The sequence below is a fragment of the Somniosus microcephalus genome, chromosome 3 (genome assembly GCF_052327205.1).
Source record: "Somniosus microcephalus isolate GS21.2 chromosome 3, FLI_Smic_1.0, whole genome shotgun sequence".
Classification (NCBI taxonomy): Eukaryota; Metazoa; Chordata; class Chondrichthyes; order Squaliformes; family Somniosidae; genus Somniosus; species Somniosus microcephalus.
The window spans coordinates 105,415,592-105,439,252 of NC_140989.1; the positions used below are offsets into that span (position 1 = coordinate 105,415,592).

General features: G+C 42.3%; 1 protein-coding gene across 5 annotated transcripts in view; it reads right to left on the reverse strand.

Moving 5' to 3' along the window:
* The window catches only part of usp34 (ubiquitin specific peptidase 34), a 277,821-nt gene that overhangs the window by 159,626 nt on the left and 94,534 nt on the right, over positions 1-23,661 (reverse strand). For 3 of the 5 annotated variants that reach the window (XM_085981442.1, XM_085981443.1, XM_085981439.1), the window contains exons 19-25: positions 21,220-21,315; positions 19,243-19,325; positions 14,949-15,103; positions 14,432-14,545; positions 6,343-6,445; positions 4,027-4,186; positions 2,412-2,538 (exon numbers count right to left, since the gene is read on the reverse strand). In XM_085981442.1, coding sequence (XP_085837568.1) covers positions 2,412-2,538; positions 4,027-4,186; positions 6,343-6,445; positions 14,432-14,545; positions 14,949-15,103; positions 19,243-19,325; positions 21,220-21,315 — 838 coding nt within the window. The remainder of the gene's footprint in view (positions 1-2,411; positions 2,539-4,026; positions 4,187-6,342; positions 6,446-14,431; positions 14,546-14,948; positions 15,104-19,242; positions 19,326-21,219; positions 21,316-23,661) is intronic. The other 2 variants (XM_085981444.1, XM_085981440.1) reach the window with 1 other exon arrangement.

The window sequence follows — 23,661 nt, forward strand, 5'->3', positions numbered from 1 at the left end:
CCCTTTGGGGAACTGTATGAAGTGGTGGAAGGATTTATGGCCATGATTAACGCTCATTCCGTGACCGTAACCATCTTTGAACCAGCCATTAGGGCAGTTAGTCCTATGGCGGGAGGGTTTTACGGGCTCCCACAAGCTATACAAAGAGGGGGGGCCACCCACACCCACGGACGCAAATATCCCACTGGATGTCAACCCAGAATTTAGAGCCGGAGCGCCGACTCCACTGCCGGGACTGTCTGGAGCGGGGTTCGAAACCCTACCCTGATCTGGCCCAGCGGCGGGGATCCTACCGCTATGCCAAAGGCCCAATCCGATTAGCAACGTGAAATGGCTGGAATGAGCACAATTCACGGCATTAAAAGAACTCACAATTGAACTGATGATGACCTCAGCAATCTCCTCAAGGAGGTGGAGGTGCAGCGCCTGCTCATCATTGGTAATGAGAAGTCAAAGGCGCCGCAAAAAGGGCAGATGATAGCTTGGTCTTTCAAGTGGCAGCATAGGGCTCCAGTCACGGGGAGGGAAAAGGCGCAGGAAACGTATGGATGTCACCTTTTGTGCGGAGTGGGCCTTTTGCGCAGCAGTAAGCATCCCCACCGCTGGGCCAGAAGGAGTAGGGTTTCGAACCCCACTCCAGACAGTCCCGGCAAGTGGAGTTGGAGCTCCAACTATAAATTCTGGGTGGACATCCAGCGGGATACTTGCGTCCGTGGGTGGCACCTCATTTTAGAACACTCATTTTCACATTCAATTCACACAGCCACAGTTGCTCCTTCTACCTACCGTTCTGAAAACCCGTTTAAAAAAAAAAAAAATTTAAACTTTAAAACTTACTTAAAATTTCTTAAAATAACTTCCCTCCCTTTCCCAAACAAAAATATTGCCTTTCAGAAGCTCCACGATAAAATATATCTTCCTCCGCAGCCTTGGAACAACTTTACACATGCTTTTTTCAAGTGTAACTTGTAAGGACTTACCCTCACTGAATCCATGAATGAAATCTACGAAGTTCACTGCGCAAGCGCTGCCTGTGCAGTCGCACGCGCTGTGCCTATGAACCCCTTCGTTCCGAGGTCTGGAAATGCTGGCGTTCCCCGCATGCGCTGTGCATGCTGAACGCCGGCATTTCCAACGGCCAGATGCGTGAGTACCCAGACCGTACTCACGCATTTGGTCACGAATTTCTGGCCCCATGACTTAATAGGAGGTCAGCTTAGAACTTAAGTGCTTGTTTTGAATTGCCACGATTAAGATCGTAATTTATAAAAGCTTGGAATTAATCACTTAACCATGCTATATACCAAGCAAGAATTAAACCAAAAAAAGTTAATAGGGGCAGAGGAAATGAGCATTATATATGGATGTTGAACTACATCCACAGAATGTTAATTTGTAATTCAATTATATGTTTAGTTGATCTTATCTTGGTTGGTGGTGGGGCCCCCAGTGTCAATCAGCTAGGACTGGGAAAAAAAGCCAGTTTCCCAGTTCATGGTTATTGTCCAGGTTGGAAAATGCACATACACATTGAGACACCAAGAATGGCCTCAATTGTGATGCTCCCACAGTCAATTTGCCAGCTGACACTCTCTGTCATAGATGAAGAATAGCCACTAGGAGCAGTGATAACAAGGTGGCCACAGCACCAGTTAAACTGTACCCCAGGAGTCCCTGCCCTCAGGCAAAGCAGGGATTAAACTTGCAGATAAAATGCAACAAAAAGTGAGTTTTTGCTCTATAAATATATCAGTAACAAATTTGCAGTTTCATTGATCTTTCTGAACTAAAGCAACAACAACTTGCATTTATAGTGTGCCTTTAACAGAAAAAAAATTCCAAGAGCACTACAGAGTAAGAAAGGAACATGGCAATAAATTCAGAACAATAATGTAGTGCTGCAGTATAAACGGTGTTGAAGCAAGTTCATACATTGCTTATTTAAACATTTGAATTTGGTCCAAAGCATACAAACTAAATGTGATCCACAACATTTATGCTTCAACCTGGGATCACATGGAATATCTTTGCATATCAACCTGACGCTGTGCTGCATTTTACTGCACAAAGTAGTGCGAGACTGGAATTCAGGTGATAATTTTTCACCAGCCTGGCACCTTGCCAGTTTTAGTTTGTATTCAGAGTTAAGAAAGAAACCATACTGTGTCTTTTCTCTTAACAGATGCTGGCTGACTTGACGTGCATTTCCAGCACATTCTGTTTTAGTTCACATTTCCATCATTTGCAGTTTTTTTCTTTATTTGTAAGAATGAATTCTGCAATTTACACTGTCAATTTTACTATGGAGCATAAACAAATTCACAAGAAATTCAAATATATTGCAATATTATAAAAATGGGGATCGAGAAAGAATGAAACTGTTCTTGGCAGCATCTCAGAATTTTAATTACCTTATCAGGTAGTCCAGCTGGTTGACAAACAATTCGTAATGGCAAGGACTGCTTATCACTGAGGGCTTTTAAGTGACTGCTAATACCTGTACCCTCTATTTGCCATTGCCGTAAATGGTAGGCAAACCTAAGGGAAAAATGCAAACCAAAATTAAAATTCCTATCAACAAGTATCATGTATTGTGCCTTTAACATAGGAAAAAATGTTTAAAATTCTGGTTAAGGATTTACCTTCAGCGCGTTTGTTATTTCAGAACATAAAACTAGCACTTCGTATTAAAAACTTTAATTACAAAGCTAAACATGATCGGTTTCTGTAATTGTAAGAAGGAATACATCAAAAAAGTTACAAGCCAACTAGTTAAATAAAGCATTAGACTCCAATGAAATTTATCACTTCCAAAATTTCAGTAAATTACAGCTTTAAAAAAAATATACACCTTCTAGCTGTCTGTTGGCAAACCAACAGGAATTTATGAGACTAATGTGTCCCCATTGCCTTCTGACTGACAGAAGTCCATACAACATGTGGTAAAATTTATAGTCTGATAGCTTAAGAATAGGCCTCCATGCCTCAGCGTGTATACACCACAGAAAGTCACTTGAATTTGTGGTAATTGCTACAGTGTCCTGGGGTGCTGCAATTAACGTAAGTGCCTTAAGTTACAGCAGTGAAAAGAAAACAGCCAAGATTCCCAGTCTGGTTTGATGTCCAGTGAAGTCTAGTGAATAATGTGGGGACACTGAAGACAAGGTTTGCTCAGCTATGATAAACCTCACCCCACCCCTCCAAAAAATGGTCATACAGCCTACAGAGTGAGGCAGAGAGCAAGGCAGAGTTCTTGGAACATTCCCATGTCCCACCACGATGTGATGCAATTCATAAACAACCACACTCCAGGGATGTAAATATCTTATCTGAAGCAAAAATAAAACAATTTTACAACTGTGTAATCAGTGATTAATTTGGGTATTTGCTAGAGTGTCTAATGGAAAAGTGAATACAGGAAACTCTCGATTTACCGGCACCTAAATAACCATCAATCTCTGTTAACCGGCAAAATTCAGGAGTAGGTTCAAGTAAGTTTTACTTCATATTAGTGGCAGTTCCTGGATCTGTGGCTGTGTAACTGGGGTTCGTGCACTTGTTGCTAAGCAACAGGGATGCTTGGTCTGTGGCCAGAGTTCCTGCACATGTTGCTAAGCAACAGGGAAGCCTGGATTTGTTGCTGTGTACGGAGCTCTCGTGCCTTTTAAAACTATACCTCTCTGCAATCCGGACTTTTTGATAAACCGGCACCACGCCAGTCCCGTTGGTGCCGGATAACAAAGAGTTTCCTGTATGTTAAATGCTTGTTCAGCTATCAAAAACACACCTGGATTAAACCAAAGAATCTAGGAGGTGATAATACAGAATAAAAGGAGTAAACCAATATTACATCACATAAACCAATCTGAAAGAAGGCACTCCCTTGTTCCATTTGTTTTGAGAAAGCATAAAAGAGATAATGATTGGTTAAGTTATTGTCTGCAGAAATTTATAAATAGTTTGAATTAAATTAAAGATAAATAGCATGACCTTTAAATGAATGGGTTTTTAAAAATAATTATTTACCTCCTTCTAAATGCTTCCAAGTGTGTTTTCAGCATCAAGAGTCCCCTTTCAATGATAGTAAGACTGGACTGAGGTTCTTTATCAAGATTTTCTGATGCCATCATAAGGCTCTCCATACACTTACTGATAAATTCTTGCTCCTTTTCCAAGCCAGTTTTACCTGTAACATTGGTGTTTTAAAATAAAACAAATGGACCAGACATAATTCAATTCTTATTGTAAACTCATACATTCAGGTCTTATTTTTATATAATCCTTAGATTTATATTATTTACAGATAATAGCAAAACTTTTGGCAATTTAGGAAACAGAAGTAAAGTTGGTTGGAGCATAGGAGTTTCTCTGGTCTGCAGGCCAAGGAGCTGGGAGATGCAAAACTGAGGTGCGACAATGTCACCATTGACAAAAGAGTTTAATTACAGTGTGACAAGTTTACATAGGCAGTTTCCATTACAATTGTGTGCATTGGAATTTGTAATGGAAAATTTGACACATGGGTGACAAAAACATGGCAACAGGAAGTAAGGTGTCGTAGAAAGGAAGTGCAGTCACAAGATTTGATATATTACTAGTTGATCTCCTGTGGCGTTTCGCACAATAAATCGAAGCATATGGTCTCGCTCATCTGTCTCTGCTGTCTTTGTGTTGCTGTTTCAGTCCCTCCTTTTCTCATCTCCCTTAACTCTTTTTTTCAGCTAGGTGGTGGTGCATGGCGTAGTGTGATAGGGAAAGAAGCTAGCAACAGCTGCAGGCTGCTTTTGGGTAGGATTTCCAGGAAAATGTGGCCCTTAGACACTAATGCTTCACCCAACCCCTCACTCCCATCCCGTTCCCTACCCCTTCATTTTTCCAGTACCATACACTCACTTCCATTGCTAGCTTTAATTCTTCTCCTTTAAAGTGCCTGCTCAAAGCCTTTATCCACAACCTTCACGGTCACTTGCCTATCTTTAAGCTCTCCGTTCAATCTCTCCACTCTCAAATCGCTCCCCAAGGGCAGGTGGGAAGGGGCCTTCCCCACACCCGCCAACCAGATTCTCACCTCCTGTCCCACCCTACCTTATCTTGCCCGTTTCCCTCAGAGGCTTTGCTTGCTTTCAAAATTCAACTTATTGAAAAATGAGGAAAGACACCACCCGACATCCTATCTCTCAGTCTTTCCGTCTTACAGGTGTTAGAAATTCTAATCCATCTCATGGGTACATGCAATTAACGCTGACCTTTTTCTAATGGTAAACAAAAGGTAATTAGCCGTTTTCAAAATTCTGTGTTTTTTTGAAAATTGAAGTAACATTACAAGAGAGAAACACACCTCTTCATTTCCACCACCTCCCCAAACTCCTCTTTTCCTCCAACTCCAGTGTCTCTCTTCTCTCTTTCTTTCCCAATGCAAAAAATGGCTACAACAGGTGTGGAATCAGAACGGTCCACTTTTTCTCACACATACAACTTATTTGTTTTATTTTTTTTTAAATGACTGAATTTTACTCTGAAGTTTTTGAAATTTGTCCTCTAGTTTTTCTCCAAATAATTTAGAATTGTTAGAAGCTAAAGAAAAAATTTCCTTCATACAGCTGACTTCACGGTATTGATACATCTTGAAAAATTGGGTACACTTGCTTAAACTGCACAAACTAAATTCAGCTCACAGCTCAGGGCAAAAATATCAATTCCAAGCCAGGCTTTCGGGAAAGGCAGAGGCCAAGTAACAACTTTAATGAAGGCATTAAAAGATAATTAAATGGTTAAATGTAATCACATTGTTATGAAATATGTAATTTCTTTATTTTGGTTAAACACATTTTGGATATTAGAAATGTCAGCAATGGAGCAAAAAGATGGCAAATGGAAAAAAAAGTCAGAAATCATTGAGAGGATTGTTGGAAACCAGTGGCTAAGTTATGTAAACAGAGTGAAAGAATTTACATAGGCATGTTCCACTACAGACATTGGAACGTATCACGAAAAATTGGCAAAAAATACAACAAAACTTAACCAGAAGTTAAATGGCACAGACAGGAAGTGTGCAAAAACAAGATATTTAATATTAGAGATATATAAATGGATATAATAAAGCAAAAATAGTACCTACAAGTGACATGATGACATTTTCATTACAGTCTACTCTTTCCCTACCCCACACCAAAAAAGAACCAACATTTTGAGTCCTTTCAAATTTTGGAATTTCCTGGCAAATTCTGAATTTACTAGACAAACATGTAACGTTTAAAAATCCACATTTCATGGTTCAGAAAAGCATTATATGTTATCAGTTCTAAGATAATTAAGTCTGGAAAATAAAAACAAGTTACTTGCCATTAATATAATAGGAATTGATGTACTGGATAGCTGCTCGACTAACATCAGCTGTTTGAGCCCTTAAAGCAATGCCCCAGAGTTGATCCATTCCACAAAGCTGCTTTGAAAAAAAGGAACAGTTTTGTATATCTACATAGTGGTATGTACCAATTCTCATCAAATTCCATCTGTTTTAGAAGTACTGCAGTAATGTTTATAATTCTATAACATGGTTGGTGATTTCACCACTCACATAAACAATTTCATAGGAGTTGAAAAAAATCAGAGTTTCAATAGTGAAACAATCCTTTTGGAAAAAAAACTTCTAGATTCATTTTTCTTCTCCGCCCCATTCCCAGACATTGAAAAGGGGATGGCAACATGCTCATAGGGCTCGATCTGTGGTGCTAATCCCGTCAACAGGAAAGCAAAAGCAACCCATGATGACTTGGCCTCAGATGGAAAACATATATACAAGTATACTTGACCTCAGATGGAAAGCATTTATACAAGTTCAGCTTACCAATAGGAAGAATTGCAAAAGAAATGCTTTTAAGAAGCTTTGAGTTTCATGCATCTATCCTAGGTCTCTCCTTTCCCATGCTTTAGTAATGGTGTGTTCCTTCTAACTGTGAAGAGTTGTTTTCCCATTAGTGCAAGAACACATACATCACAGTGGAGCAATTATTTTGAATAATTAAAAATATATGCAGAATGTTGGGGCTGATGTTAGAAACACATATTGGAGAGTTTTACAGTGCAGCAAAGTGGACAAAACAGTTGGGACAGAGAGTATATGATGGATTCTTTTCATTTTAAGAACTAATGGGCCAGAAATTCGGGTCATAGAAACATAGAAGGTAGGAGCAGGAGTAGGCCATTCGGCCCCTCGAGCCTGCTCCGCCATTCAATGAGATCATGGCTGATCATCCAAATTCAGTACCCTGTCCCTGCTTTCTCCCCATACCCCTTGATCCCTTTAGCCTTAAGAAATATATTCAACTCCTTCTTGAATATATTTAATGAATTGGCCTCTACTGCCTTCTGTGGTAGAGAATTCCACAGGTTCACCACTCTCTGGGTGAAGAAATTCCTCCTCATTTCTGTCCTAAATGGCTTACCCCTTATCCTTAGACTGTGACCCCTGGTTCTGGACTCCCCGACCACCGGTAACATCCTTCCTGCATCTAGTCTGTCCAGTCCTGTCAAAATTTTATAAGTTTCAATGAGATCCCCTCTCATTCTTCTAAACTCCAGTGAGTACAAGCCCAATCGACCCAATCTCTCCTCATACGTCATTCCTGCCATCCCAGGTATCAGCCTGGTGAATCTACGCTGAACCCCTTCCATGGCAAGAACATCCTTCCTCAGATAAGGCGACCAAAACTGCACACAATACTCAAGGTGTGGTCTCACCAAGGCCCTGTACAACTGCAGCAAGACATCTTTGCTCCTGTACTCAAACCCTCTCGCTAAGAAGGCCAACATAACATTTTGCCTTCTTAACCGCCTGCTGCACCTGCATGCTTACCTTCAGCGACTGGTGCACAAGGACACCCAGGTCACGTTGCACTTCCCCTTCTCCCAATCTATTGCCATTCAGATAATAATCTGCCTTCTTGGTTTTTGACACCAAAGTGGATAACCTCGCATTTATCCACGTTATATTGCATCTGCCATGTTTCTGCCCAATCACCCAACCTGTCCAAATCATCCTGGAGTTTCTCAGCATCCTCCTCACAGCACACACGCCCACCCAGCTTTGTGTCATCTGCAAACTTGGAGATATTACATCTAGTTCCCTTGTCTAGATCATCATTAATATATATTGGGAATCGCTGGGGTCCAAGGACCAATCCCTGCGGTACCCCACGAGTCACTGCCTGCCACTCGGGTCGGAGGCTTCCCGCGGGTGCAAGCCCCCAACCTGCACTCACCTAGCGCGCTGGCCATTGTGCTGTGGGCCCGTGTGGGATTCCAATCCTGGGCCTCCTCCAACTGCCAGCGCACAGTGCTTGCGTATCCCAGGGGCGCAGTTAGTTCGAAGCGTCCCCTGGGATCACGTGGGCCATGGAGAGCCAATCGTAGCAGGGAATCTCTATTCATAGAGATCGGCCCCAAAACATAACTAAAACTTCAAATATGTTTTTAAAAACATATCACATTTTTAAAATAACTATAAATTACATAAAATAACTATTTTAAACAATAATTTAAATTTTTGAAAAAATTACAGTTTTTAACGGGGCTAAAATAAACTTCCCTTTCTTTAAAGTATTTAAAAATAATAAACTTGTGGAAAAAATGTTATAATTTTACTTAATTCATCACTTACCTTGTTAAAAGCAGGCCTTGCAACTGCTTTTTAAAAGCGTAGCTGCTAGAGTCTTACCCTCCCGGAGAAACCTGTACAAAATACGGAAGTTCCAGGCGCACGTGCTGCGATCTGTGAACCCCTTTTTTCAAGGGAACGGAAGTTCCGGTTTCCCACGCATGCGCAGTGCATGCACGAAACCAGCACTTTCGTTGGCCCTACGCGTGAGTACCCAGCGCGTACTCACCCGTGGGGACCCGAATTTCTGGCCCAATATACCCAATCAGCTATCTCTTAATTTGCCTGCTCCATATACATTAGAACTGTAATAGCTCCATGGAAGAAGAAAGACCCAACGCTGCAATAAGGATAGATCTGCCAGAGTTTTAGAAGATTTAAACTACAATAATGCTTAGTAAATAATGGAAGACTGTTAAACATGACATCATTACAAGTATTCTGAACGCCAACATTTTTGAGCTTAGCCCAAGAAACTGCAGTGGATTGGGCAAATTGACCCCTTATCCTTCCATAAGGTTTTCTTCCCATTTCATATCAATGGGATACACTCCAGTTGCTATTTGAAAAAGTCTCTGTTTCAAGTAAAGGTAAAGAAAGTAATGGCACAAGTTGCATAACGAACAAACTGTCCATTTCATAAGCTCTGGCAAATCTATCCTTAATGTAGCATTAGAAAGATCTACTCTCATCACAGAAATACTATTTACAACTGTAGTGTATGTGAAGCATGCAAATTGAGAGATGCCTCATCAGGTATATTCACTCTTCAAATATAAAAGGACCCACCATAGACTGTGCAGTCGCCCAACTATGTCCACGGCCAACTAAATGCTCAGAGATGTCTCTCGATCATCCCTAAAGTTCTGCACATATTTTTAATCGGTTAAAATTATTTTGCCATGTTGACCTATTTCAGTGTGTGTTCTTGCATTTCAGGGAAAGCAACTGATCACATCCAAAATAACACACTATTTATATGGAATGGGAAAGTAGATCCTGGGACTGATGGATAATGCTCAAAATCTCTAAGTATTACTTCTGCGAGTCTCTTCCAACATACATTAAGACTCACTTAGTATGCCAGTCTTTCTCTGAAGAATGTGGCTGTGGCAAAATGGGAATAGCTAATTGTCAACATCACTGGCATTCAAAAAGGAATTTAGAGTTAAATCTCTATACTCATTTGGCCCATTGCGTCTGTTCTTTGAAAGAACTATCCAATTAGTTCCACTCCCTTGCTCTTTCCCCATAGACCTGTACTTTTTCCTTTTCAGTATATACCCATTTCCCTTTTGAAAGTTATTAAATGTGCTTCCACCACCAATTATCTTAAATCTATGTCCTCTGGTTACTGAACACCTCTATTAAATCACCCCTTAACCTTCTCTGCTCTAAAAAGAGAACAATCCCAGCTTCTCTAGTCTCTCCACATAACTGATGTCCCTCATTCCTGGTACCATTCTAGTAAATCTCCTCTGCATCCTCTCAAAGAACTGAACATCCTTCCTAAAGTAAGCCGCTCAGAATTGGACACAGCACTTAGCGGAGGCCTAACTAGTGATATATAAAGGTTTAGCATAACTTCCTTGCTTTTGTACTGTGTCTCTATTTATAAAGTCCAGGATCCCGTATGCTTTAACAGCCTTATCAATTTGAACCCCCAGGTTTCTGTCGGGCATCCCCTTTAAATTGTGCCATTTAGTTTATATTGCAGCTCCTCATTCTTCCTTCCAAAATGCATCACTTCACACTTCTCTGCGTTAAATTTCATCTGCCATGTGTCTGCCCATTTTACCAGTCTATGTCCTCCTGAAGTCTGCTACTATCCTCCTCATTGTTTACTACATTTCCGAATTTAGTGTCATCTGCAAACTTTGAAATTATGTCCTGTACACCCAAGTCAAGGTCATTAATACACAGCAAAAAAGAGCAGTGGTCCCAATACCGACTTCTGGGGAACACCATTGTATACTTCCCTCCAGTCTGAAAAAGAACCATTCACCACCACGGTTCTGTCCTACCAACATTAGATTCCATGCTGGTTTGATGCAGTAAAAAGGCCTGAAATTTATTGGACCGTCTTGTAACTACCAGAGACACAGCATTATGGTTTTCCAAGTAATCTTCAGGTCACAATTACATAGTACTCAACAACTGGTACAGTATAACAGAAAATGCTGGAAAAACTCAGCAGGCCAGGCAACATCCGTGGAGAGAAATTAGAGTCAACATTTCAGGTCAAAACCCTTTATCAAGATTAAAGAGGCACAGGGAATGAAATAGATTAAGAGGCCGGGCTGGGAGAGAACAAAAGAGAAGAGACATTAAGAGGTATTCAAAATGAGACAAGATGGTGATAGGACTAGTGGAGACAAAAGACAGCTCTAGATTAGGTGTGAAATGCGCTGGCAGAATGGGAGGCAGCTGCCATGTGGGAGAGAGAAAAAAAAGAAAAGGGGGGGGGGGGGACAAAACCAAAACAAAGGTGTGGATGAAAAATAAGTAAAAATGTAATAGGGGCCGAGGTTATGATCTGAAATTGTTGAACTCGATATGGAGTCCGGAAGGCTGTAAAGTGCCTAATCGGAAGATGAGGTGCTGGTCCTCGAGTTTACGTTGAGCTTCCGTGGAACAATGCAAGAGGCCAAGGACGGTGAGGTCCGAGTGGGAATGGGGCGGTGAATTAAAATGACAGGCGACCGGAAGCTCGGGGTCACCCTTACGGACTGAACGGAGGTGTTCCGCAAAGCGGTCACCCAATCTGCGTTTGGTCTCCCCAATGCAGAGGAGGCCGCATCGTGAGCAGTGAATACAGTATACTAGATTGCAAGTACTACAAGTAAATCGCTGTTTCACCTGGAAGGGGTGTTTGGGGCCCTGGACAGTGGGGAGGTATAAGGGCAGGTGTTACATCTCCTGCGCTTGCACGGGAAGGTGCCAGGCGAAGGGGAAGGGGTAGGGGTGCTGGGGGTGATAGAGAAGTGGACTAGGGTGTCTCGGAGGGAGTGGTCCCTACGGAATGCTGAAAGGGGAGGGGAAGATGCGTTTGTGGTGGGATCATTTTGGAGGTGGCAGAAATGGCGAAGGATGATCCGTTGAATGCGGAGGCTGGTGGGGTGAGGGGTGAGGACAAGGGGAACCCTATCGTGGTTCCAGGAGGGAGGGGCAGGGGTGAGCGCAGAAGTGCGGGAGACAAAACGGACACGGTCGAGGGCCGTGTCAACCACGGTAGAGGGGAATCCTCGGTTGAGGAAAAAGGAAGACATGTCGGAAGCACCAGTGTGGAAGGTGGCATCGTCGGAGCAGATGCGGCGGAGACGGAGAAACTGGGAGAATGGAATAGAGTCCTTACAGGAGGCGGGGTGGGAGGAAGTGTAGTCCAGGTAGCTGTGGGAGTCGGTAGTCAGCATGGCTTTGTCAGGGGGAGATCATGTCTGACCAACTTGATTGAATTTTAAAAGCCCCGCATGGGAGGCTGGTCAAGAAGAGAAGAGCCCATGGGATCCAGGACAATTTGGCACATTGGATCCAAAATTGGCTTAGTGGCAGGAGGCAGAGGGTGATGGTCGAAGGTTGTTTTTGTGACTGGAAGCCTGTGTCCAGTGGTGTGCTGCAGAGATCGGTGCTGGGTCCTTTGCTGTTTGTAGTGTACATTAATGATTTAGATATGAATGTAGGGGGTATGATCAGTAAGTTCGCAGGTGACACGAAAATTGATGGAGTGGTAAATAGCGAGGAGGGAAGCCTCAAGCTACAGGACGATATAGACGGGTTGGTCAGATGGGCAGAACAGTGACAAATGGAATTTAACCCTGAAAAGTGTGAGGTGCTGCATTTTGGGAGGACTAACAAGGCAAGGGAATACACAATGAATGGTAGGACCCTAGGAAGGACAGAGGATCAGAGGGACCTTGGTGTGCAAGTACATAGATCCCTGAAGGTAGCAGGACAGGTAGATAAGGTGGTTAAAAAGGCATATGGGATACTTATATTCTATGCCTCGGCTAATGAAGGCAAGAGCAGGGAGGTTATGAAGCTGTACAAAACGCTAGTTAGGCCACAGCTGGAATACTGTGTGCAGTTCTTGTCGCCACACTATAGGAAGGATGTGATTGCATTGGAGAGGGTGCAGAGGAGATCCACCAGGATGTTACCTGGGCTGGAGCGCTTCAGCTAGGAAGAGAGACTGGACAGGCTGGGGTTGTTTTCCTTAGAGCAGAGAAGGCTGAGGGGGGACCTGATTGAGGTGTACAAAATTATGAGGGACATAGATAGGGTAGATAGAAAAGAACTTTTCCCCTTAGTAGAGGGGTCAATAACCAGGGAGCATAGTTTCAAGGTAAGGGGCAGGAGGTTTCGAGGGGATTTGAGGGAAAACTTTTTCAACCAGAGGGTGGTTGGAATCTGGAACTCACTGCCTGAAAGGGTGGTAGAGCCAGGAACCCTCACAACATTCAAGAAGCATTTAGATGAGCACTTGAAACACCATAGCATACAAGGCTACAGACCAAGTGCTGGAAAATGGGATTAGAATAGACAGGGCTTGATGGCCGGCGTGGACACGATGGGCCGAAGGGCCTCTTTCTGTGCTGTATAACTCTATGACTCTATGGGCCATGGGGGACTAATGGAAGAAGGGAATCCCCCTGCACACTTTTGACAGGTCTTTCAGTTTAGACCTGTCAAAAATATGAATGGGGATCACTCATAAAACACAAACATTAAATAAATAAATAACATTTTGAAAATTAGATTAAATTAAATATTTTAAAAAGTTTAATTTTTTTGAAAAAAATTAAAGTTTTGTACAGGGCTAAAAAAATTACCCTTTTTAAAAAGTATTTAAAAATTATAAATATGAGTGAAATTTTTTTTTTTTTTTAAACTTTTTTAAAACTCTTATGCTGGTAAAAGCATGCCTTACGCCTGCTTTTACCAGGCGTAAGATTTTTCAAGGTTTTCAGCGGGCGGAGGTTGTGCAGAAAACAGAACTCTCTGCCCGCAGAGGCCCTTCGCCAGGGCAGGAGGACGACAGATCGGAAGTGCCGGTTTTCAGCGCATGCGCTTCGCATGCCTGAAACCGGCACTTGCGAGGCCCCTACGGGTGCGTACACACCCATAGGGATCGGAAAATACAGGCCATAGTTTCATGGGTGATGTGCTATAGAATTGCCAATGTCTGTGGACAATTAATATTGCAATAGTGTGTGTGAAATACATATTTTGTTTAATTTTTTTAAATAAACTGTACCAACAAGCACCAGTTTAGAGTGAAAACTTGTTCTGTATTTGCTGAAGAATTTTTATTAGATCATAAGAAATTGTTCCCATTAACATCACTGGCAGACCATCAAGGAGCAAATCTACCACAAACGGTTGAAAATTCCAGTCAAGATGCTTAAAATCATCTATAAAGGCGCTTCCGGTTTTCAAAGCGAAAGTGGTCAAAGTTTCCTGTGGTTAGTTCACATGCCAGAAGCTCAGTTGGTACTGTCGTGAAACCTAAAAAGCAACTCAGTCAGCCTCAAGCATCACAAGTCAATATTTCCCACAGCTTCCTGGTGGAACTGTTCTATGGCAATTTCCAGTGAAATATTTAAAATGTAATACACAATTTGAGGCAACCACATACCACTTACAGGCCTGTAAAAGTGATTACAGGAAATGTAGTGGTAACTATTATACATTCAAATTACTTTGCCCAATGCTTATTGGGCTTTATATCAGCTTTGCACAGAAATTTCTCCAGTGTCATTTTTACTTTTCTCTCACCTCTGAACTGGATCCACCATCATAAGCACTGGTTGCAAGACGGGCCAAATTGCATAAATGCTGGAATAGATTTAAACCAGTCATGCTGATAGTTTCTGGTTTTAACTGCGGCATCTGAAGTATATAATACATAATTTGACAGAATGAGAAAACAATTGAAACTGGCATCTATTATAAGCTATAATGGATAAGGTAAAAATGTGTTACATAATACATATCACATAATGTGTTACATAATACGTAGCTACTTACTCTTTATTGGCATTTCATCCATTATATACACACACAGCTATATACATAAAGAAAAGCCTGCAGTCACCTGCCTGAATTTTGATTTACAAATGAAAGATTTTCTAATTTATCTATTAAATTGTTACATGAGCTAGCACAATTTAATGACATTCCCAATAATAAAACTTTATCATCCAAATTGCACAATGACAGGAATTAATGATTTGAGCTAATGAAAATGTATTAAAGTTTACACCACGGCTGTTCACTGCAAAGCTTCACTAACCTTTTCTAAAAAAAGATGCTTGTATGTTTCCATGCCCATAGCATGTTGATCTTTACTGCGAACCTGATTTAGGAACCAGTGCAATGCATCATCATAGCATTCAGGGTCCTCCACTAGGCAGTGCCACAAGATATCCACCTGGTCAAGACTTAACCCTAAGGTAAAATATAAGAGATGTTACAGTTGGGGCCCTTGGGGCGGGGAAATAGAAAAATACTTCAGGTACATATTTTAAATCTACACTTCAGAGATAAGTGCAAGTTGAATATAGGTTTGTACCGCCATGGTGTCTGAAAGTAAACTATTGTAAAGTGGTACACCACCATCCAAAATGGGCATCAATTTCATAACACAATAATCAGTGTCTTTGGAGGGGTTAATATTCAATGTACATATTGATACTTAAAAAAAATTATTTACTGCATGCTTTAAAAAGCAACAAGCAAAAAGCACTTTGATATAAAAAGATTATGGATGGTCAACTTTGCTCAGAATATTTGTACTTTTTTTTTTTTAACACTCAAGGATCTGGAAGTATGAAATGTTAGAACTTTTACACCCAGTGTCAACATCAAGCACTTTCTGATCAAATACAGATGCAAGATAGAGCTCCTTCAACTCTGCCCAAGATTGTGTCTTAACCCCAACCTCAAAGATCAAGTAAGCAGTCAGGACATTAGTGTAAACTAAGTTACCTAATTACAAATGTAATTAAATAAATCAAGGTCATATAGGGATGGCAGTGCAGGCGGTGTGCCACAACTGCAGCATGCGAGTGTGTGTGGAGAGCAAAGTGATCCCGGACAACCATGTTTGCAGCAAGTGCTTGCATCTTGAGGAACTTCAGTTCAGAGTTTTTGAGCTGGAGTCTGAGGTGCAGACATTGCGGGGCATCATGGATGGGGAGTTACCTGGACACTTTGATCCAGGAGGCAGTCACACCCCTTAGGTTAGTTAGTGGTACAGGTCTGGTTAGTGGTCAGGGACAGGAGGGTATGACTGCAACTCAGGCAGGTAAGGGGATCCCACGTGCAGTGCTGGAGGAGCCTTAGCCTTTGCCCTTGTCCAACAGGTATGAAGTTTTTGCTGTCTGTGTGGATGAGGGAAAAGCCTGCAGGATGGATAAGCAAGCTGGGGGGGGGGGGGGGGGGGCGGCAGGAGTGAAAGAGAATGTAGTTGTGGTAGGAGACAGTATAGTCAGGGGGATAGATACTGTTCTCCGCAGCCGCGACCGAGAGTTCCGAAGGTTAAAGACATCTCCTCGTGGCTGGGGAAGAACTTGGATTGGGAGGGGGAGGATCCAGTTGTCATGGTACCACGTAGGAACCAACGACATAGGTAGAACTACGAATGAGGTTCTGCTGAGGGAGTTTGAGGAGCTAGGATCCAAATTAAAAAGCAGAATCTCAAAGGTAATAATCTCTGGATTGTTACATGAGCCACGTGCAAATTGGCATAGGGACAAACAGATTAAAGATTTAAATGTGTGGCTCAAAGAGTGGTGTGGGAGGAAGCGGTTTCGGGTCATGGGCCACTGGCACCAGTACTGGGGAAAGAGGGAGCTGTTCCGTTGGAATGGGCTCCACTTAAACCATGCTGGGACCAGTGTCATGGCGAACCAAATAACTAGGGCAGTAGACAGAACTTTAAACTAATGAAGGGGGAGGCGGGAGGATTCAGGAAAGAGTAAATTTAAAAGCAGCGAGAGTAATGTCAAGGCTCTAGAGCAGAGTAGATTTTGAGGTTAAAAATAAACAAAGTGGTCAGGAAGGGACAGAGCGTAACAAAGGTAATAAAGCATCAGTGACTCAGGTGACATCAGGGAAAAAGAGAAATGTCTCAAAGCTAAAGACACTATATCTGATTTGTGCAACAAAATAGATGAATAGCACAGATAGAAATTAACAGGTTTGATCTGATAGCCCTAACGGAGATGTGGTTGCAAAGTGGCCAAGGTTGGGAACTAAATATTCCAGGATACATAACTTTTAGAAGGGATGAGCAAAATGGAAAAGGAGGAGGGGTGGCCCCGATAATAAAGGATGGGATAAAGACAGGAGAGAGAAAAGGATTTTAGCTCTGAAAATCAAGAAGTAGAATTGGTTTGGGTGGAGCTAAGAAACAGCAAGGGGCAGAAAACATTGGTGGGAGTTGTTTATAGGGCAAAGTAAATCCTTCACACCACTTCTGCAGCTGTCATCAATCCAGAAACATTACAGCAGCAGACTCACAACACACCACACTTACCTGGCATGGTGTCCGGACGTCAGGAAACCAGAGCCAGAAGCGTCAAAATCCAAAAATAGGCTGACAACGACTGGCAAGTACCTGTTAATAGGCAGGTAATTGCCTTTAATCCACTTCCCGCTGCTAGGTGTCGGGTCCATTTGCAAATCGGGGACCCGACACTTGGGAAAGCTGTTTGGAGGCGGGATCGGAACCCGCCGTCAATCAAAACTAATTTAACCTATGACCCGCCTCCAAACCCACCCTCTGCGCACCGGCAAAATCGCAGCCTGTGTGTCTGTCTTCACTGAAGATGCAAAAAACTTCCCGGAAATAGTGGACAACCAAGGGTCTAGCGTGAATGAGCAATTGAAAGAAATTAGTATTAGTAAAAAAGTAGTACAGGAAACTTTGGTTTATCCGGAGGTTAACTGTCCGGAATGCTCGAGCCACCGGCAAAATTCAGGAGTCGGTTCAGTAAGTTTTTTTTTCTTTTCGTTGCTTTTTTTCCCCACTAGTCAGGCTCTGCAAGGTCTAGCTAAAGCTGTTGCTTAGCTACAGAGATGCTTGCAAGCCACGGCCGACTGTTTAGAAGCTGTTGCTAAGCAACAGGGTTTGTTGCTAGATACAGAGCTCAAAAGCTTCCGTATGTTTTAACATTAGCGCTGGTTTGTCCAGCAGTTTTGATGGGACGGCAACAGCTCGGTCCAGTCGGTGCCGGATATCAAAGTTTCCTGTACTGGAGAAATTAATGGGACTGAAAGTTGATAAATCCCCTGGACCTGATGGTCTACATCCTAGGGTTTTGAAAGAATTGGCAATAGAGATAGTGGATGCATTGGTGGTCATTTTCCAAAATTCCATAGATTCTAGAACGTTTCCCGCAGATTGAAGGCAGCAAATGTAACTCCACTATTTAAGAAAGGAGGGAGGGAGAAAACGGGGAACTACAGACCAGTTAGCCGTACATCGGTAGTAGGGAAAATGCTAGAATCTATTATTAAAGGACATGGTAACAGGACACTTAGAAAATAATAATAGGATTGGGCAGAGTCAACACGGATTTATGAAAGGGAAATAGTGTTTGAAAAATCTTTTGACGTTTTTTGAGGTTGTATCTAGCAGAATAGATAAGGGGGAACTGGTGGATGTGGTGTATTTGGTTTTTTAGAAGACATTCGATAATGTGCGACACAAGAATTGATACGGTTCCCAATGGCAAAAATGGAAAGAAGAAATCTTCAGTTAGGCTAACTCCTATAAAAGTCACAGAGAATTGGGGATTCTTTGGGCATTGGGTCACGTTTACCCTTTAATTCTAGGGGACAGATTCTGCCAATAGCGAATTGTAATTCCTAATCAAAGTTCACTTCCAACTAATCCAAGATCCAAGCTTTCCTCAGCCAGTATGGAATCAACAGAACGATGGTCATCCCTTCTTACCGAATCATGAAAATAGCACAAGGTATAACAGGATCGTATAGGAAAGACGACTAATCCTATAATTCAAATGTATAGCCTCGTGCTGCCAAACCTTGGCAGCGATTTATTTTTAAAAATTAGCAGAACATCAATCATTGGGTAATTTCATCAGTCAATAGTTATCTGGATTACTTCTAGGCCCATTCATGCAGTTGAACTCTCAGCCAGTTCAAAGAATCTGCCATGACATTCTCCAGCTCTGAAATGTTAAGCCAAAAGAATGGTTAGGCTAGGACAATTCAGGTGTCATACCAGAGATGTAGGAGTCATGTCACTGCCAGTTTGTTTATATATCTCATGCACCGCTGGTGTCCATCCAGACTCTTGCAATTTGTTGCAAAATTGTTCCGTGAAGACCACCACCAGTTTCCACATTCCTCAAAGGTCAAGCTTTGTTTATCTGGCATGACTTATTTATCATACACCTTAGATCCATGCTCCCACCATCTTGGCTGAAATGAGCTTACTCAATATAAATCAGTGATCAATTCTAGGACCTACTGGTCTATGTGGCTCAGTACGACACCACATAATATTGCCAATAAGTCAAAAAGAACTTTCCTTAAAGAAGCAAAGAAATACTTACTAAAATGGTCTGGAGATCCTAGAGTTGAAAAAACACACGTCAGAAACTGCAGGCGAACCTGCACTTCTGCGCCATGGCTGTACCTATATTGAAATGGCCAGCAGAAGTAGAGTTAATGTTGATAGGTTAGTAAGAAAATGCTGATCTTAGTTACCTCATTCTCATTTTTAAGATTTTTAAATATTCAAGTATAATTCTATTTTTGTACTATATATACACATACACACAAACACTTCATGATAATTGGCTCACGGATGGATTTCTAATGCCTATCAGGGGAGAGAGAGAAGGGGAGGGCATAGGCATGCCCGGTCTGAGAGCACTGGTTTGTAACTTACTCTCCATAGATCTCCATAAACATTAAATGTGGTGTTTTGTGACTGGTTCCTGGAAGACCATCTGCCTGTGTCCATAATTTACATTTTTGATTAATCAATATAATGCAGTTGATAAATCAGACATTAGGAGGTTTTGATTGCTTTCAAAATTCAATCTTTTAAAAATGTAAAACTCTCAAATGAGGATGAGGAAAGACTATCTGTACTTCTCAGCTCAATATAAATTCTATTTGAAAACTTTCAAAATTTATTCTTTAGCTTTGTTTTGGCAGAAAAAGCATTCCATCATCTCTTGATGCATCCTGGAAACTGTGCACAGTGCACATGCTCAGGCTGCAGGATATGGTTCCAGCTAACAAGAGTCACCACTCCAAAGCAAAGCGGAATGGCACGCTCTCTTCCATGGAGTGTCACTCCATTTAATTTTATCAATGATGAGTAGAGCAGAGAGGCTGGATAGCCTCATGATAAAAGGGCAATGACCACTCCCTGCAAATCTGGCAGAGATGGAGATTTTGTTACTGCTGGTCACAAACAATTTGAACATTTAAGGAGTGGAATACCTTTCAATTCAGGAAACTGAATGGGTTCACAGTAGGGCCAATGTGCAACATTGGCCCTATTATTTTCCTAAATTTTAGGGAAACCAGCAACACGATAGAACTGAATATCCCTCTTGGTTTGCTGCTTTGGAGTCATACCAAAATGGATGAATTCCCCAGCTCTCCTAAAGATGGCATCTGTTGCCTGGTTAATGCTGGGTGATGTTACAGAAGTCCCATGTTGCAGCCTGGAATGAAACAGTGGCTCAAAAGTTGAGAGCAGTACTCATTTTTACAGCACAAGTAAGTTGCAGATCAGTCTATAGAAGCTAGCACAGGTCATCTAGTGCTTCCTTTGTGACTCTAAGCCTATGAAGGCACAGGTTCTCACTCAAATTCCTCATATCACCTGGGCCTATTGACTCATACAAGGGGGAAGATAGTGGTGCATCATTTGGTTATTCTCATCCTATTTAAAAGCGCTCTGCTGTTGGTGGGGTGGGAAATCAACCAGCCCACAGACGAGGCAGAAACCCAAGAAAACAGATTCCACCCCAATATCCGCTGCTATAGTGATTCCCCCGTTATCATTTTGCTCCTAGAGTATGAAAAAAAGTGAGGAAATTTGGGGCCATTATATGTAATTTTCCCTCAAGAGTACAATTCCCTCCAATTAATTTATCCACAATGTTAAACAAAATTATGCAGAAAATTTAAGTTAAATATACTTCAGAACGGTTGTGGAACAGTTTCAACATAACAAAACTTACTTCTATTCTCTACCACTATTCCTTCAGTGCTTAACTCTGAACTATTTTGATATTTCCTTGATTTTAAGCCTTGGCTTCAAATTTATCTTGCATTTGTTGGTTCGGACTTTCAACTATAAAATTCAGTGCCAATATGCAAAGTTGGTCTCTGAAGACAATGAACTGCACAATTTACATCTTTTCAAAATATGAAAAACATTTTGGATATTATATCTATATAGTCTACTATTTCAGTTTAAGTGGTTTCGAACAGTATAAACTAACCAGATGTCTAAATCCATGTTGGAAGTTCAAAAAAGTTTTAAAAGGGTGATCAAATATACTTACAATAGATGTTTATGCACTCCCTCTCTAACTGCCTGAATGTAATGTATCAGGTTGTCAAAGAAAAGTTTCATCATGTTTAGTTCCTTTTCTGCCCACCTACATAAATAAAAAAATATGATTAACTTACAAGTAGATCTTTCATGGCATTGTACACCCATTGTCCAGACCTGGAGTGCATTTTTTGATCTTTATTACATTTCTGCAGCAGCCTAAACAGGACAGCAGTTCACCCATTACTGTACTGAAAAACATCTCATTTCAAGGTAAAATTATTACATATCCTACTGATACTGATAGATACAGGAATAAAAACAGAAAATGCTGGAGACACTCAGCAGGTCAGGCAGCATCAGTGGAGAGAGAAACAGAGTTAACACTTCAGGTCGATGATCTTTTGTCAGAACTGAAAAAAGTTAGAGATATAACAGGTTTTAAGCAAGCAGAGGCAGGGAAAGGGGGTAGGAAAGAACAAAAGGGAAGGTCTGTGATAGGGTGGAAGGCAGGAGAGATTCAACAACAAAAGGGGTGATGGTGCAAGGCGAAAGGCGATGGTAATGGGACAAGAAACAAAAGATGGGTCTAGAGGAGGTGTAAATAGAAATAATCAACAGCTGCCGTCCAAAAAAATTGGGTAGAGGTTATGATCTGAAATTGTTGAACTCAAGATCGAGTCCGGAAGGCTGCAAAGTGCCTAATCGAAAGAGGAGGTTCTGTTCCTTGAGCTTATGTTGAGATTCATTGGAATAGTGTAGGAGGCAGAGGTCAGAGTGGGAGTGGAGCGGAGATGAGATTTAAAATGACAGGTGACCGGATGTTTGGGGTCACGCTTGCAAAGTGAATAGAGGTGTTCCACAAAGCAGTCACCTAATCTGCGTTTGGTCTCCCCAATGTAGTGGAGACCACATCGTGAGCAGTGAATACAGTATACTAAATTGAAAGAAATACAAGTAAATTCTGTTTCACCTGGAAGGGATGTTTGGGGCACTGTACAGTGGGAAGGGAGGAGGTAAAATGGCAGGTGTTGCATCTCCTGTGCTTGCACAGGAAGGTGCTGCAGGAAGGGGAAGGGGTGTGTGAGGAGTGGGCCAGGGTGTGTGAGGAGTGGGCCAGGGTGTCACAGAAGGAATGATCCCTTCGGAATATTGAAAGCAGAAGGGAAGTTGTGTTTGGTGGTGGGATCACGCTGGAGGGGAGGAAATGACAGAGGATGATCCACTGAATGTGGAGGCTGGTGGGGTGGAAGGCGAGGACAAAGGGAACCCCATCATGGCTCTGGGAGGGAGGGGAAAAGGGGTGAGTGCAGAAGTGCGGGAAATGGAACAGTGGAGAAATCCCCTCCACTGTCAACCACGGGGTGGGAGGAACTGTAGTCAAGGATGATTGATACAAGCTTTGTAGATGTATTTGTAATAGGATTTAACGAACACTTCACAAAACTTGCCGAAGGTGCAAGCAACTTTGTTCTTCCGTCCCTAAAACCGCTTATTCCCATTTACTTACATTATAAAACCTTTCTTTTTCTCAGTTATTTATACAAATATAAAATACATTTCTTCTTAACTTAGATGGATTGTGCTCGCTAATGCTGTTATTGGTGTCGCACTGCCCAAGGAGTTCTTTCTCCCCTAGCGTGACTGCAGTGGGCAACATCTGAATAGGAGCTTTTGTCAAGGCCCAGGCCACGATGGTTGACTCCACCTACTATGTCCAAAGTCAGCATCAAAGCACCGCAAACATCCTCTTCTGGTCCTAGTGCATACATCAATGCCACCTTACTAAAGCACCATTTCATCGCAGATGCTAGCTCAGAATTTTTGTTTAATGACAAACAGTACAAAATACAGAAAATCCTGGAACCACGATAGGGTTCCCCTTGTCACAGATCACAGAATCACAGAAACCCCACAGTGCAGATAGAGGCCATTTCGGCCCATCGAGCCTGCACCGACACATATCCCACCCGATCCCCGTAACCCCTGCACCAACACATATCCCACCCTATCCCCGTAACCCCACGCATTTAATCCCCCTAACACTAAGGGTCAATTTATCATAGCCAATCAACCTAACCCGCACATCTTTGGATTGTGGGAGGAAACCGGAGCACCCGGAGGAAACCCACGCAAACACGGGGAGAATGTGCAAACTCCACACAGACAGTCACCCGAGGCCGGATTCGAACCCGGGTCTCTGGCGCTGTGAGGCAACTGTGCTAACCACTATGCCACCGTGCTGTCCTCACCGTTCACCCCACCAGCCTCCACATTCAACGGATCATCCTCCGGCATTTCCGCTACCTCCAAAGTGATCCCACCACCAAACATATCTTCCCCTCCTCTCCCCGTTCAGCATTCGGCAGGGACCGCTCCCTCCGAGACACCCTAGTCCACTCCTCTATCACCCCAAACAGCCCTTCCCCTTCGCCTGGCACCTTCCCGTGCA